General features: G+C 38.2%; 1 protein-coding gene across 5 annotated transcripts in view; it reads left to right on the top strand.

Moving 5' to 3' along the window:
- Window positions 1–16,981, top strand: part of usp34 (ubiquitin specific peptidase 34) — a 472,579-nt gene that overhangs the window by 60,867 nt on the left and 394,731 nt on the right. For 4 of the 5 annotated variants that reach the window (XM_060831547.1, XM_060831550.1, XM_060831548.1 and 1 more), the window contains 3 exons: window positions 9,106–9,529; window positions 11,823–11,873; window positions 13,451–13,600. The exons of the other annotated variant lie outside the window; for it this stretch is intronic. In XM_060831547.1, the coding sequence (XP_060687530.1) occupies window positions 9,106–9,529; window positions 11,823–11,873; window positions 13,451–13,600 (625 nt within the window). The remainder of the gene's footprint in view (window positions 1–9,105; window positions 9,530–11,822; window positions 11,874–13,450; window positions 13,601–16,981) is intronic. 5 annotated transcript variants of the gene reach the window in all.

Genomic DNA, 16,981 nt, shown 5'->3' with positions numbered 1-16,981 from the left:
GTTCCGGCTGTCCGTTGCAGTGGCCGGTATATTGGGTCCAGGTCGATATGCTTGTTGATTTGAACCTGTGGATGAGTGCCATGCCTCTAGGAATTCCCTGGCTGTTCTCTGTTTGGCTTGTCCTATGATAGTAATGTTGTCCCAGTCAAACTCATGTTGCTTGTCATGACAATCATAGGACAAGCCAAACAGAGAACAGCCGGGGAATTCCTAGAGGCATGGCACTCATCCACAGGTTCAAATCAACAAACATGTCGACCTGGACCCAATATACCGGCCACTGCAACGGACAGCCGGAACTGACAACCGGAAGCGGCAGATTCAAACCACTATAAATGTCGGAGGAAAGATCACGGAAGCGCTTCACAGGAGGCTCCCACGCACTGAGGATGTCACCTAAACAGGGTAAGAAACGTCTGCAACACAAATTCCCATCTCGGTGAACAGAACCACAATAATGAGCAGGGATGTAGTTGAACTGAAGGCTGTTCAAGGAAGGTTTGTTACATTTATTCCAGAGACTAAGGTTTGATCTTATCTTATGAAAGGAAGTTGAGCAGTTTAGACCTATAGTTTCTGGTGTGTAGAAGAAATGGTGGGCTGAGAATAGTGTGGATCATGCAACTGCTCCTGAGATTCAGGCTTATTTCTATATTTGCTTCTAGATTTCTTATAGTTGTTACATTTCAGTAGTATAGGTGCACAATCCTTTATCTGAAATGCTTGGGACCAGCTGGTTGTCGGAATTCAGAATTTTTCAAATTTCCGAGTAATTGATAGCTTGATGGTGAAATTTTAAAAAATCTTAGCAGAGGAGCAGACTCACTGAGTAAAATGGGCCTTGAGACAGAATTGAGGCCTGTCAGTGCTGGGCCTCGCCCACCCATGTCGCATCTGAGTGGCACGCATCAAGTGAGTGTTGACTTGGGATAACTGTTTGTGTGCCAAACAGCCTTGTTAATGAGAAAAGCACTTCACAAAACAGCCTTTGGACTTTGGAGCTTTTTGGATTTCTGATAAAGGGTTGTCAACCTGTATAAGACTTTTATTTTGAATCATTTTTTGGCTCTTTTATTATCAAAAATGCAAATGTGCATGTTTTTTTTCAAACTGAATTCTGTTAACATGTAGAATCATACACTTAGAATTTTTTAAAAATTGCGGAGGAGTTTTTTTTTAAAAACAGTTATGTTTACGGGACTTCTGGAGAGGCCTACACGTAGATGGCTCTGGAGTGAGTTTTGTTTTGATCAGAAGTTTGAAAGCTGTCTGCTGGACCACTTGAACAGTGATTTGAAAAAAAAATTGATTGTTCAACTAAGTGGCTGATTTTATTTAAGAGTTATGTTTTTTGCATGCTTAATATTAGGTCTTTGGTAAGGAAAGATGGTTTATTTCATATACAAGGTGCTGTTGTAAGCTGCTTCCTTGTAGGCTTAATGTTATTGAGGGCATACAAGACATGCAGACTTAGATGGCCAGTAGATTTAGAGAAGTGATAACACAGTAGGATCAGTCAGATAGATGAGTGACTGACTGACTCAGGAAAGTGAGAAGGTAGTTTAGAGGTCTCCTATCTCTCCTAGTGGCTATTCTTCTCTCAAACAAATACAACATTTTGGGGACTGCTGAAAAGGTTAGCCTCTAAGGAAAATAGAAGGGGCAGTCAGATCTTGGGCACTAAGAATGAAGCTTATGTTAGGTGGGGTTTGACAAAATTTAATAGAATAATTTGTAATAGAGGATTCTACTGTCAGGAACATAGGAAATTCTGTGATAGTGAATGTGAATCTATGATGGCGTGTTGTTTTCCTGGTGCTACGGTTAAGGATGTCTCAAAGTTTGAAGCAAATTGTCAAAGGGGAGAATGAGAAATCTGAAATTATTGTGCACATTGAGAGGAATAACATAGGGAAAGGGTTAAGACTTTACAGAGTGAATATATAATTACTATCAAGAGTAGTAATCTCTGGGTTACTTCTGGTCTTGAGCTCAAATGAAGGAAAGAATAAACGGATAAAGGAGATGAATCATTAGCTAAAGAGTTGGTACAATGTTTAGGGATTTGGGGTTTTTTCAATCATTTGAGATCTCTTCTGTGGCATAACTAGCAAAATAAATTGATGAGGATGGTCTTGAATCTGAAAAGACAAGTTAATTAGAAATGACAGACCAGAACAATACTTGTTCTGGTAACTCTGAAGCAATAAACTGCGTTTGTTTCAATGCAAGGGGTCTATGGTAAAGCTGATGAACTTGGCATGCTTGGGAACATGGGATTGGGATAGGATAGCTATCACCGAAACATGGTCAGGACTGGTAGCTCAATATTCTGGGTTTCGGATGCTATGGAAGGGTAGAAAGAGAAGTCAAAGAGAAGGGCGAGTGGCATTTTTGATTAAGGAAAACATTACTGCTGTAACTAGAGAAGATATTTCTGAAAAATAGTCCAGTGAAAACATGAGTTGAAATTAGAAATAAAGAAAAGGAATGATCGCCTTGATCACTATAGACCCCCAATAATCAGAAGGAAATTGAGGAGCAAATATGTCAAGACCTCTCCAAGAGATGTAAGAATAATAAGTTGTAATAATAGGTGATTTTAATTTTCCAAACATTGACTGGGACTACCATAGAATTAAAGGTTTGGAAGGTGAAGAATTTGTTAAATGTGCTCAAGAGAATTTTCTTCATCAATATGTAAATGTTCTGACTCGAAGGAGCAAAACATGACCACATTTTTGGTAAGAAAACTGACAAGTGACTGAAGTGAAAGTGGGGGAGCACTTTGGATCTAGTGATCATTATTCTATTTGTTCTAAGAGTTATGGAAAAGGATAAACTTTTCATAAAAGTTAATGTTTTAAATTTGGTAGACATTTTAATGGTACGAGACAATTTCTAAAATTGATGGCAAGTGAAAGGCTTTCAAAAGTGTAATAATGAGAGTTCAGAACTGTTGTCTTTTCATTCTAATGGAAAAATAAGACCAAGTAGGATTTAAAGAACACTGGATGAATAAAAATAGAGGTTTTAGTCAAAAATAAAAAAAAAATCCTATATTAGATATAAACAACTGGATTCAAATTAATCTCTTCAACAGTATAAAGTGTGTAAAGGCATTATTAAGAGGGAGAGAGGATGTGAGACAGTCTTAGCCTTGACAAATAAGGCTAATCTAAAGAGATTTTATAAGTATATTAAGAGTAAGAGTCATTAGAAAGAGAGAGTAGTGTCCCTTAAAGATCAAAGAGGTCACCTTTGTGTTGAACTTCAGGAGATGGGAGAGATATTAAATGAATATTTTATATCTGTTTTTACTGTGGAGAAAGAAATGGAAGCTAGAGAAGTCGGGGAAATAAATATTGATGTTTTGAAACCTTTTCACATTACAGAAGAATAGGTTTCAGAAAATATAAAGGTGGATACATCCCCGGGAACATGATTTCGGGTATCCCAGGACTTTGTGAGAATTTAGGGAGGAAATTACATGACCCCTTGCAGAAATATTTGTATCATCTATAAATGTGGTGAAGTACTGGATGGCTGGAGAGTGGCTAATGTTGTACTTCTGTGTAAGAAGGGATGTAACGAGAGGCCTGGGAACTATGGACCTGCAAGTCTGACTTTGGTGGTGGGGAGTTGTTTGAAGTGATTCTGAAATATAGGATTTATATATATTTGGAGAGGTAAGGAATGAATAAAGATAGCTAGCATGGTTTTGTGCAAGAGAAATTGTGTCACACAAAGCTAATTTGAGTTTTTTGAGCAAGTAGCCAAGAAGATTGTTGGCAGAGTGGTAGGCATTGTTTACTTGGACTTTAATGAAACCTTTGACAAGGTTTGCATGGTAAACTAATTACTAAAGGTATATCATGTGAGATTCGGGGTCGAATTTGCTAATTGGATCTAAAATTGGCTTAACAGCAAGAGACAGTAATGGTGGAGAGCTGTTTTTTGGAATGGAGGCTTGTGACTGGCAGTGTTCCACAGGGAAAGCGCAGCAGGTCAGGCAGCATCCAAGGAACAGGAAATTCGATGTTTTGGGCATCAGCCCTTCATCAGGAATGAGAAAAGTGTGTCCAGCAGGCTAAGATAAAAGGTAGGGAGGAGGGACTTGGGGGAGGAGCGATGGAGATGAGATAGGTGGAAGGAGGTCAAAGTGAGGGTGATAGGCCGGAGTGGGGTGGGGGCGGAGAGGTCAGGAAGAAGATTGCAGGTTAGGAGGGCGGTGCTGAGTTCGAGGGAATCGACTGAGACAAGGTGGGGGGAGGGGAAATGTCCTCAGATTTCTCTAGTTTCCTCATTTCCCCTCCCCCCACCTTGTCTGAACTCAGATTTCTCCAGTTTCCTGGAGGGCGGGGGGGGGGAGGAGTGTAGCATTGCTAATCAGAGAGTGCATCATGGCTACAGAAACAAAAGTTGTTGAGGAAGGTTTGCCTATTGAATCTGTCTGTTTGGAAGTAGGGAGCAGCAACCTCATTGGGGTTTTTTTTACAGACCCCCTAATAGCAGTAGGGAGACGAAAGAACCATTAAGCTGGCAGTTTTTGGAACAATGCAGATGTAGTAGGGTTGTTATGAGTGACTTCAACTTTCCCAATATTGACTGGAACCTCCTTAGTGCAGATGGTTTGGATGGAGCCGTTTTTGTTAGGTGTGTTCAGGAGAGTTTTCTTAAACCGTATGTAGACAGGCTGACGAGGGGAGAGGCCATTTTGGATTTGGTGCTCGGCAATGAGCCAATACAGGTGTCAAATCTCGTGGTGGGAGAACATTTTGGTGACAGTGACCACAACTGCCTCACATTCTCCATAGCGTTGGAGAGGGAAAGGAGCAGTTACAGAGGGAAGATATTTAATTGCGGAAAAGGAAATTATGATGCTATCGGACTGGAGTTAGGAAGTACAAACTCTGAGCAATTGTTCCACAGAAGGGGCAAGCAGATATGGAGGCTGTTTAAGGAGCAGTTGTTGCGAGTGATGCATGACTTTTTTCCTCTGAGACAGGTAAGAAGGGGTAAGATTTAAGGAGGCTTGGATGATGAGATCAGAGGAGCTTCTCATCAAAAGGAAGAAAGCAGCTTATGTAAGGTGGAGGAAGCAAGGATCTTGCAAAGCTTTAGAGAATTACAGGATTGCTAGAAAGGAGCTCAGAAGTGGACTGAGGCGAGGCATGAGGAAGGTTTGGCAGGAAGGATTAGGGAGGACTCAAAGGCATTTTACTTATACGTGAAGAATAAGAGAATGATCAGGGAGAAGGTAGGGCCGATCAAGGATAGCGTAAGGAGCTTGTTCATGGAGTCTGAGCAGATAGGGGATGCCCTAAATTAGTTTTTTGCCTCCGTTTTCATTAAGGAAATGTGAATGAGAACTTTGAGGAGCCGGGATATGGGCTTGAACAGATCATGATTGATGACATTGATGTGTTAGAAATTTAAGATTGAGTCCCCAGGGCCAGACTAGATTTATCCTAGATTGCTCCAGGAAGCGAGAAAGGAGGTTACTAAGCCACTGGTGAGGATCTTTGCTTCCTCACTCTTTACGAGAATCATAGCAGAGGATTGGAAGGAGGCGAATGTTGTTCCTCTTTTCAAGAAAGGTAATAGGGAAATCCCTGGCAATTACAGACCAGTCTGTCTTTCGTCTGTGATCTGCAAGGTTTTGGAAAGAATTCTGAGGGTTAGGATTTATGACTATTTGGAAAAGCATAGTGTGATTAAAGACAGTCAGCATGGCTTTATGAGGGGCAGGTTGTGACTAACTAGTCTTATTGAGTTCTTCGAGGAGGTGACAAGACAGGTCGACAAAGGTCAAGCAGTAGATGTGGTGTATATGGACTTCAGCAAGGCATTTGATAGGGTTCCCCATGGTAGGCTCATTCAAAAAGTCAGGAGGTATGGGATACAGGGAAATTTGCCTATCCAGATTCAGAATTGGTTGGCTGACAGAAAGCAGAGTGGTTGTGGATGGAAAGTATTCTGCTTGGAGGTCACTGTTGAGTGGTGTCCCGCAGGGCTGTGTTCTTAGACCTCTGCTGTTTGTAGTTTTTATAAATGACTATAATGAGGAAATTGAGGGGTGGGTTAGTAAATTTGCAGACACAAAGATTGGAGGTGCCGTTGATAGTATTGAGGGCTATTGCAGGCTGCAGCGTGACAGAGACAGGATGCAGAGCTGGGCTGAGAAATGGCAGATGGAGTTCAACCTGGATAAATGCAAAGTGATGCAGTTTGGAAGGTCGAACTTGAATACTGAATGTAGGATTAAAGACAGGATTCTTGGCAGTGTGGAGGAACAGAGGGATCTTGGTGTTCAAGTACATAGAACCCTCAAAATTGCCACTCCAGTGGATAGGGTTGTTAATAAAGCATATTGTGCTTTGAGCCACGAGGTTTTGCTACAGCTCTACAAGTCCCTGGTGTGACACAATAGAATATTGTGTTCAGTTCTGATCACCCTACTATAGGAAAGATACAGAGGCTTTGGAGAGGGTGCAAAGAAGGTTTACCAGGATGCTGCCTGGACTGGAGGGCTTGCCTTATGAAGAGACGTTGACTAAGCTTGGACCTTTCTCTTTGGAGAGGAGGAGAAAGAGAGGTGACCTGATCGAGGGATACAAGATAATGAGAGGCATAGATAGAGTCAATAGCTAGAGAGGGCAGGATTGACTGGGACGAGAGGTCATAGTCTGAAGATATTAGGAGGAAGGTATTGAGGAGATGTCAGAGGTAGATTCTTTATGCTGAGAGTTGTGATTGCATGGAATGTGTTGCCAGCAGTGGTGGTGGAAACAGAGTCGTTAGGGACATTTTAAGCACCCACTGGACACGCACATATTCAGCTGTGAATTGAGAGGTGCGTAGGTAGGATTATTTTATTTTACATTAGGATTAATCCTCGGCACAACATCGTGGGCCGAAAGGCCTGTTCTGTGCTGTACTTTTCTATGTTCTATAAATCTGGTTCGTTGTTTGTGGATCAGACTTCAGTTTGCCTATAGCTTATTTTTCTACTGTTTGGCAAACAAGTTGTCCTGTTTTGTGGCTTTACCAGCTTGATCTTGACATCTCGTTTTTAGGTATGCTTGTTGCTGCTCCTGGCAGCCCCTCCTGAACTCTTCATTGAACCAGGATTACATCTTCTCCCCTGATGTTAAAGTGGGGAGGGTATGCTTTACTCTTAAAGAAAATACCTGAAAATGCGCCTTTTGCTGTGATGGTATTTGAACAGAGTCCCTAGAGTGTGTTGATAGTGTGATGAAAGTATTTAGCTTTTGCCTCTTAAGTTTTGGATTTTTGTTTTAAAATATGTTAGTGGTTTTTCTGCATTTCAATTGCAACATCAAAAATAGACACTTTTTCATATTATTGGTATTCTGTCTTAAATAAATTGGTGTGTTGTAGTATTCTTTTTAAAAATACAGAAAATCTTTAAGACGACTGCACTTAGAGTCATAGAGATGTACAGCATAGAAACAGACCCTTGGTCTAACCTGTCCATGCTGACCACTTAGGCAGTTTTACATTTATGTTCTCCTGCAATGTCTACAAATCCCATATGTGGTGTTGTGATTTGAGTTTTCACTCACTATTCATTCTTTTTAGCTAAAGCTTGAACTACTGATGTAGTGTCTTTCAAATAACTAATAAAAACTGGCGCTATTTTATTCCTTGAATCTGTATTTAGTTGCAAGGTTAGCCACAAGGTGTCACAATGGGGAAAGCTATGTATTTGATTGTCCACTGGTCTCAATCCTGTTTGTAAAGGTAAGAAGGAAATCTCACGTGTGAATCAAATTCAGATTTGTAAATAGAAAAGAAACTTCCCTCTATATCATGCCAAACCAAGGGATCATTTTCCTTTTAACTCCAACCATTGAGGGAAATTTGGTCCCCTTGTTAGATTACCATACCCCTGTTTCATGCTTTAATACTTCTTTTAAAAAAAAGTGTATGTGCCCAACTGGGCTATGATTTTGTAGTTTTCTGTTGTCTTTGCCTCATGCAATGCATTCCATCCGCCAGAATAAGAGTTCCATGTTGCAATTTGTCAACTCCTTTAAATCTGTGCGTGTTTTTAACTGAATGCAATATTGTGATTTGCCCAGTATATTTGTAACCTGGTACAGCTATCTTATAATGTTGTTTAGAGCGAGATGAGTATATACAACAAGGGTAAGAAATTTATTGTTGCTGAGTGTATATTGATGCTAAGTTGTTGAGACCACTTTTTATTAATGGGGGTCCAAACTTTTTAAGTGTGGTATTATGGCATTAATAAAACTTTGGTACCAATTGATTTGATGCTGAACTCTTGTGTAAGCAAACATTTATATGAGATCCTTCATGAGTAGTGATTCAATTTTTCTGTTAGAGAAATCTCTGCAGGGTTGTTCTTGAATATGCTGGTGTGTTTGCATTTTGTTAACAGAATATGACTAACACTCGCTAGGAAATCCAAGCAATTGTCACAGACTCTCTCAACTTGCTGTGCTGGCAGATTTGAACATCTAATGGCAGTGATTGCTTCACATGGAATGTTTGAATTGCTATATTGTTGATTAGTGCTAGTGTTCACTTTAGTCTCTGTTACTTAAGAAATTAAGTAAGAAGTGTGATTGTTTGGGATGCTATTTCCTCTATCACATATTTTGCAATAAGAGTGCATCTGTTGTGAATAAACCTTTTGGCTTATAACATTGTATTTATTGTCTTACCTCTTTTCACTGTTATTTCATCTTGGCATTCTGGTTTATGTATGAGTTGCACCAAGTGGTCTCGTCACCTGATGTAGCAATGTTCTATCTTCAGACACAGTTCTTGGCCTTTTCTCCCTATTACTGTACTGAACATTAATTGCTGTTCAAGATTTTCCCAAAAATATATACCTATATCTCCTATAGATCAAAGCGAGCTGGCTTTTTAATACCATCATGATTATATTCATTATACCATGATATATAGGATTTTTCTTCTCGATCCTTACTTCCTAAAGCAGGTACACAGATTTGTAAACCAAGTCAGCATTTGGGTAACTTCCCCTAATATTTTTGCCCAATTTTATGTTTGCTGTAAAACTGTTAATACTATGTTTCCTTCTTATAGGCAATGTCTTTGTTGCTTCAAGGAGTACAAGCACCTGGAAATCTTCAACCAGGTGGTTTATGCCCTTATCAATATGGTGACTGCCCAAGTCCAGACTCTCCAGGACCAGTTATGTAAAATTTGCACTAGTAATGATTCATCGTGGCAGGATCTGAATCAGAAAATCCATGAACAGGCTAATCAGGAAGGCGAGTGTAATAATGATGAAGAAGATATTGGTCGGAAATCAAAGGATTTTGTGGAGAAAAAAGCAGATAATAGAACGTGTGGGAGAACTGAGGAGGTTTCTGCACGGAGCACTGATCCATTTAGCACATGGAGTACAGAGGAGAAAGAAAAGTTGCTGTTATGTGTGGCAAAGATATTTCAAATTCAGTTCCCTTTATATACTGCCTACAAGCATAACACTCATGCCACTATAGAGGTATAATGTGTTTTTTTTTGATGCATCAATTGATACATGTAACCCAGAAATTGTTAGATTGTGAACACTTTCTGTTGCTTTGAGGAAAGAAAATGACAATGCATTATTTATCATTTGTAATTTAACATTCCCAAGATTGGTTAGGAACAGAAAACATATATGTAAAATTGTGTAGTTAAATTATTTTGTGGTTTTGATTTTTTGTTTATAAAATTTATTGTTTCCTCGCTAACTTTGGAGTGTTATCAGTTTTTCAGATTTTTTGCAAGAGTTATAATATTAACTAATAGAGTGAATGTTAGAGTAAATAGAAATTAGTTTTCATGATAACTGAAAGCTTTTTGTTGTTCTAAAACTTGTGTTTAATATATTGGGGTTTTATCTTCAAGTTGCCATTTCTACACCAAATTAATTTTTTGGGTGGGTAAGAGAACAGCACAGCAATTTGTAGGGATATATTTCTGAGATCAACTTTTTGTCTCTTTCTTAGTAACAGCTTACTACTAGCTAATATGAATAAGGAAACTGTAAAAGCCAACAGTTGAGGGTGATTCCGATTTGATAATTGTTTTAAACATAATTGATTATGAGCATTGTGCTGTGGTCATCCTGCGTTCAAATTTTTAAAAAATCATTCCAGAATTTATTAGTAGACTTGTAGGCTAAAGTACCGGTTAGAGGAATTTTCATTTAATACACAAACTAACTTGTATGTCAGTGTTGCTCAGCAAAATTTGACTTGATCGATCTCCATGTAGTTTCAACAAGCACTGAGATATTAAAATCCAGTTACCCAGGCTATTACTGAGTTCTTCAAAAGTGTTAGTAGCTTACCTCACTAAATTGGAAGCTGTCACGTGTAAGCTTATGGATAATATATTATTTATTGTTTGGAAATAGATTTATCACTGCCTTAAAGCCCAGTGTTCTCTGTACTATTGAAAGGAAATCTTAAGCCTTTGAGTGAATTAACCAAAGCAAATGCCACTTAAAATTGCCTGGCACATGAAAATTTGCGCTACCATCTTCATGGTTCTGGGTGAAAAATGTGTCCTTCTAGCATTTACATTTTGATTGGAATTTATTATGCATGTATTTAAGGTTTCCAAGAATATGTTTTCATTAAGGATCTTGAAATATAAATAAATTTAAAAGTAAATCCAGTTACAATAGAGTGAATAAACCTGGAAAGCAAAAAACTTATATTTATATAGCACTCTAAGTCATCCCTCAGCACTTTACGCTATAAAAATAATTAATTGATTGTAACTACTGTTATTTAATTCATTATTCCTGTGCTCTAGTTGCTGCCAGCAGTGTTCCCTCTAATTTTCCTTCTGATTGCAGGGGTCTACAAGGTCTGTGCAGAGACTTCCAGAGGTGGAAGTCCATCCTTGCTGATTGCCATGTGCAGAATGTCAGAGCAGATGTCTGTGCACACAGTAGAGGGAACTTTGCTTGCTAGCGTCCCATTTTGTACACACCCAACACACTTTTTTTTTTAATTTCATCCAGAACTCTGTCTATATTCTCACTTGTGTTCACCTATTATCTATATGCTTCTTGACCATCATTGGCTCTCTTCCCTTTGGCAACACTTGTCTCTATTAAGAATCTCTTATTTGCTTTCAAATCCTCTGTCCCCTTTTCCGTCATGGCCTCAGCCTCTAATTTCTGTAATCTTCTCCAGCCATCCAACCACCTGAGAACTGTGCTCCACCAATTCTGCTTCTTGTGCCTCCTCAACTTTCATTCCATACTGAACTCTGGAATTCACTCCTTAAACCGTTTCTCCATTAAAACCTACCTCATTTTTACAAATTGTTTATAGTTGGTCCTAATAACCCCCTCTGTGGCTCTGTCAAATATTGTTTGTTAACACTCATTTGTGGAACCTTGGGATGTTTTTGTTGTGTTAAAGTCACTGTATAAATGCAGTTGATTAGTAATAAATATTACCCACAATTCAGGAAGAACCTTCTTCTCCTTTTTCAATAATGCAGTTGGACCTGAGCAGGCAAACAAGACACTGATTTCACTTGGATAAGTTGGACTTAAGTGCTCAAATGTCACTGTTAACTTCCACTTATTGCCACCTGACTTAGGTAAAATTGCTATCATTGAAGAAATGCTGACACTGTAGAATTTTATTTATTTATCAATGCAGTTATTTAAATCATCTACTATAGATCGAGTCAGGAATGTAGTTTGTCTCGACAATGGAATGTATTGTGCTTTCTTCACTTTGAAGAATTGTTTTTCTTTAAATTGTGCTAACTTTTCTTCAAATTAGGACATTTCAGCTCATGAAAGCAACTTATTAGGGGCGTTTTGTGATATGAATGTAAGTAACATTTTAAAAAAAACTTTACATGATTTTGTTTTATTAAACTTTAGAATAGGATGAATAAATAGTCATTTTGGGAAATAAGAATATGTTTCAGATTGAAATTCTTAAACTTTGACATCAACCCAAATATAAAAGCTGTGTAGACATGATTAAAATTTCAGCTTTTTGTGTCCACAAACTACCATGACTAAACTTTTGTTTGACGGACAGAAAGGAAAGCATGTTGAGAAATTAGTTTACCAGAAGTAAAGTTGAGGTACAGTTAAGTATGTTTTTCAAGAAAAACATAATATCAGGAATCATCAAATCCAGTATAACTCTTAAACTGATTTTCTAGCTGTATAAGGGGCTGAGTTGGTTGATTTCAAGTTGTTATTATGTTTAGAATGGATCTAATGCTGCATCTTAGGAAGTTTTATAAAGAAAACACAGATTGTCTGTTGAAACTGCAATTTGCAGTTGGCTGTAATTAAGTACGCTTGCGTATTAAACATAGATTGTAAAGTTCTCTCTTCTAAACTAAATTTAGAAGTAGTCATTATTGGCAGGAACAAAAATTAATTTGTTAGTTCAATGTTCCTGCCATTTTTTTAACCATTTGGATCTCGACGCTATCGTGTTTACTTAATTGATTTGGCCTCTCACCTTTTATGACACTCCATTCACATTCTTTCAAGTCCTTCTGCAAACACACATTTTTGTGGAAGAATTATATATTCTGTCAGTTTTCTTTATTCTGAACCCATCAATCAAATTACCCCATTTATCTTCTGATCCGTCTAGTATGTAATCCAGATATATCCCAGTGCCTCCTCAAATTCCTATATTTTATACACAACATGGTAAAGTATTTCTCACTGGACCAGCTAATAATGTTTAAAATGGGCATTCAAATAATGTAGTCTACTGTGAGGTCAAGTAAATGCATTGTCTAATATCTGTTGTTTGCTTTTGTATTTTCCTATGGTAAATGTAACATCTCATTAGATTTGCAACTGCTGGAAATCTGAAGTACAAACTGAAAACAGGCAACCAATGTGTCTCACACCACCTGTGGGGGAAAAAAATAAAGAAGTTGATGTTTTCAAATAGATATTTTGTCAGATCTGAACTTATAATTTGATCATTGTGAAAGCAAAATCAGCTAATAGTGCATTAGCTTATTAGGATTCAATTGCAATGTTTGTACCTCTCCTGAAATTCCAGGGAAAATTATTATATGATTCAAACTCTGTTGATAAGTATACACTTACTGTGTTTATACCAATAGAATATATGTATTAATTTTAGCTTTCTACAAAACCACAGAGAAGCTAAGTGGAAAATTTTAATCATTGTAAAGGTGTTAAGAAATAGTTCTGGCACCCTTTTATAACATTTCTATTTTTTGATCGTAATGCCAGCCAAACTTTTATTAAAACAATATAAAATATTCAGTAGGAAAGATGGGCAGGGAAAGGTTAAATATTCAGTTTCATTTTGAATATCTTATGTAAATTATTTTGTTTTTATGATTTATTTGTAGTTACCACAGCTATAACTATTTATATTTTCTTTTGTCATCTATTTAGGATGTGGAAGTACCTTTGCACTTGCTTCGTTATGTCTGCCTCTTTTGTGGGAAAAATGGGCTATCACTTATGAAAGATTGTTTTGAATATGGAATGCCTGAAACTCTTCCGTTTCCAATAGCACATGCTTTTATTACAATAGTATCCAATGTAAGTAGTGATTTTTAAAAACAAATTCTATTAAGTACCCATCTAGCTAGCTGACTAATCTTTCATAATGTCACTCTTCCCTACAGATCTAGAAGTAAGTAGATTGGTCATGTGAAAGGACAGTGGCATTTTGGGAGGGGCTTGCATTTGTGACCTCAAGAGCCATTGTGTACATAAGAACATAATAAATAGAAGCAGGAATTGTTCAATTTGGTCCCTTGTGCCTACTGTGTCATTCAGCATAGCTGATCTATTTTGTGGTCTTAACTCAATTTCCTGTCTACTTTCCAAAACCTTTGACTACCCTACAGATCAAGGATCTGCCTAATTTGGTCTTGATAATATCCAGTGACCCAGTGATAATTGTAATATGAGTAGAAATTGTTGAAGGCACTAACATATAGGGTGCAAATAAAATGAGCATGAGTTCAAAAGATGACAACTTCTTCAAGTATTTTGAAGAGGAATAAGATAGAAATGAGCTGGTAGTTATAAAGAATGTAAAGATTTCTATGAAACATGTCTGCAGGGGCTTTTGGTAAAAGCCAAGACTACCAGTTCCTGGCTAGCCCTCAAGTCTTGGTGCATGCACAGTCCATGGCAGCGTTTCCAGCTATACATCTTTTGTTCTGGGCCGTTTGTATTCCTTTAAGTATTCCAAGGGCTTAGCCATCAGAGTTATAGAGAATGCAATGATCTGAGTGTATGAAGTCCCCAAGAAAAGGGGAGCCCACAGGACGTGGGTGTATTTCAGTGTAGTGAAACGGTGCTTCCAAACGTAGAGGATGGCAGTTGAATAGGTCTGAAATGATAATTAGATAAAGAAAACGATTCTGGCAACATTATCTAGTAGTTCGAGAGAGGAAGATGATAAAGATCCAGGACTTCTGACAAAAGCAGTCCAAGATATTAGAAGAAACTAAGAAACTTAAAAAGAAACAGGAACTAGGACAAGGGTAATCGGAAAGGCTGGACAAAAACTAGTGAATTGACCATTGGTGGAGTATTGAGAAGGAATCTCCAATCGTTATGCTTGCAGACTGAATATTAAGTAGAGCTGTAAGAGCCTGAGGAGAGTTGAGATGCAGCCGGAGGTTAGCCAGGGAGTGTCTCTCATAAAGCCATCTACAAGACTAGGTTGAACCCACATCATCTAGGCAGGTATTCAGGCATTCCAAGTTAGAGTGACATTGGAGGGAAGTAAGAACTGGAGTCTTTCAGTAGTGAAGAGTGAAATCCCTCTGGAGGAAGGCCCAAATGTAAAATGAGTTTTGTTATTGTCAGTACTTGGATGTTTGAGTGGGTTGTTATCAAATCCATGGAATTTGTCTTGGTCTTTTCTGAAACTTTAAAGTGCTGTGTATGAGGTATTTGACCAGAATTTGTTTACTTTTTATATTTAACTCCTAACTGTTACGTTGTGTGTGTATAATGTAGATTGTATTACCTTGTTAACAGAAATGTTTATTTTATTTAAATCTGTGTAATCTTGTGGTTTTGTTTTGTAAACAAGCATTTAGGATTTCCAGAATTCATTAACTTTTAAACAAAAATTTATTGATCCCTATAAGTGAGAGCATAACAGGATTAAAGGTTTTTTTAAGGCAAGAGGTGATGACTGACTGCAGTTTTGATAGAGAGGACCATAGTACCTGAAAACAGAGAGTCTTTAATTGTGCCAGTGAAAACTGAAGCTAGAAAGGAAAGTTGGGTGGTTAGTTTAGTTGGAATGACATTACTAGACAGAATGAGGGGGACCTGGAACAGAAACATGAGAATCATGCAAGTTTAGTGCTAGGGAAGAAAAGAACCTTACAAGAGGTTTGTCTTGATGAGTTAGGGAAAGGGACACCCCATAACAGGTGATAAGCTATCATAATCCTGGTTACAGAACAGAACATGAGTTTTTTTTGAATTTGAGGAATAAGAAAGAGGGGTTTAAGAGTGATTTGCAGTTGTGATAAAGAGGTTTCACATTCTAGGTTGATATTGCAATAGTTTTAGCAGATGACCGTTGAGCTCAATGGTTCTTAATTTGCTTCATTCAGATCTGATGTTGAATGACGAAACTCGTTGTCTGTAATACTTGTGTAAGTTTACATTCCTTAGATTTAAGAGAGCAGTGATATGGCAGTACGAGGTAACAGCCAGGAAGAGAGAAAATAATGGTTTTGTTAAACAATCTGAGTTAAAGATGGGGTCAAGGATATGGTTGAGTGGATTTGTAGTTGCAGAAGTGTCTTTGTGAGTGGAGATTTAAAGGCTAACCAGTTGAAATTTTGAAGCTCTAATTGTGAATGAATTGGGAGGGTTGTCCTTGAGGCACATGCTGAAAGCAGTAGAATTGGAGTTTGAAGTAAGATAAGCATTGTGTTATTGTGTCACCATAGTCTTACCAAACCATGGGGCTGCTCTCTCATAGAGAGAGAGAGAGAAGTGACTGGGGGTGATTTAACCTGAGGGCCACTAGACTTCAGGCAAGGAAAGAGTTTGAGAAGGAGAGTCCTTCATGGTAACCTCAAACCTGTGGTGGGAATTGAATCCATGCTGTTGGCATCATACTGCTCTGCAAACCAACAATCCAGCCAATTGAGCTAAACTGATTCCCAAGATTAGCATGGTGAATGATCTAAGCAAGTGATCAGAGAAAGCCTTAACTATGATTTAATGGGAACAGCAAGTGTTTAGGGATTGGGTTGTTAGATTTATGGAAGGAAAGATTAAATGAGGATTGGAGGATGGAATGTCAGGGAAGAGTGCATAATGAGATGGAGTTGAAACCAGCAAGGATGTGGAGGCTGAGAAAGAAATCAAGTCTACAGCATCTTCTAAAGGGAAGTCTGAAGTAAACATTTGCAGAAGTGCAAGCCCAGGCAAGAGATCACATCAAAAACAAAATCCAGGTTTTTAAAAACTTTGCATTGGATAGAATCCAAAATATTGTAAACCGAATAATTGATTCCACTCTTTTAAATTGGGATTCAATACTTTAAACCTCCTGGTTTGCTGTCTGAGAATAGTATCGAAGTGTGGTGCTGGATAAGCACAGCAGGTCGGGCAGCATAGAGGAGCAGCAGAGTTGATGTTTCGGGCATGAGCCCTTCATCAGGAATGCTCACATGTAACTGCAACCCTTGTCCTTTTGAGATGGTGGAGGTCATGGGTTTTGAAGAAACATGAACATAAGAACTAAGAGCAGGAATAGACTAATCAGCCCCTCAAATCTGCTCTGTCATTCAATGCAATCATAGCTGATCTCATCTCCGTCTCAACTCCACTTTCCTGCCCACTCTCCATTATTCTTCAACCCCTTATTAATTAAAAGTCTATGAAAATACTTCCTTGTGATCAAACTATGTAGGGCACAAGTAGGCCATTTGG

The sequence above is a fragment of the Hemiscyllium ocellatum genome, chromosome 10, assembly GCF_020745735.1.
Source record: "Hemiscyllium ocellatum isolate sHemOce1 chromosome 10, sHemOce1.pat.X.cur, whole genome shotgun sequence".
NCBI lineage: Eukaryota > Metazoa > Chordata > Chondrichthyes > Orectolobiformes > Hemiscylliidae > Hemiscyllium > Hemiscyllium ocellatum.
The sequence above is the reverse complement of the archived record's forward strand: the minus strand, read 5'-3'. Positions and strand labels throughout refer to the sequence as shown.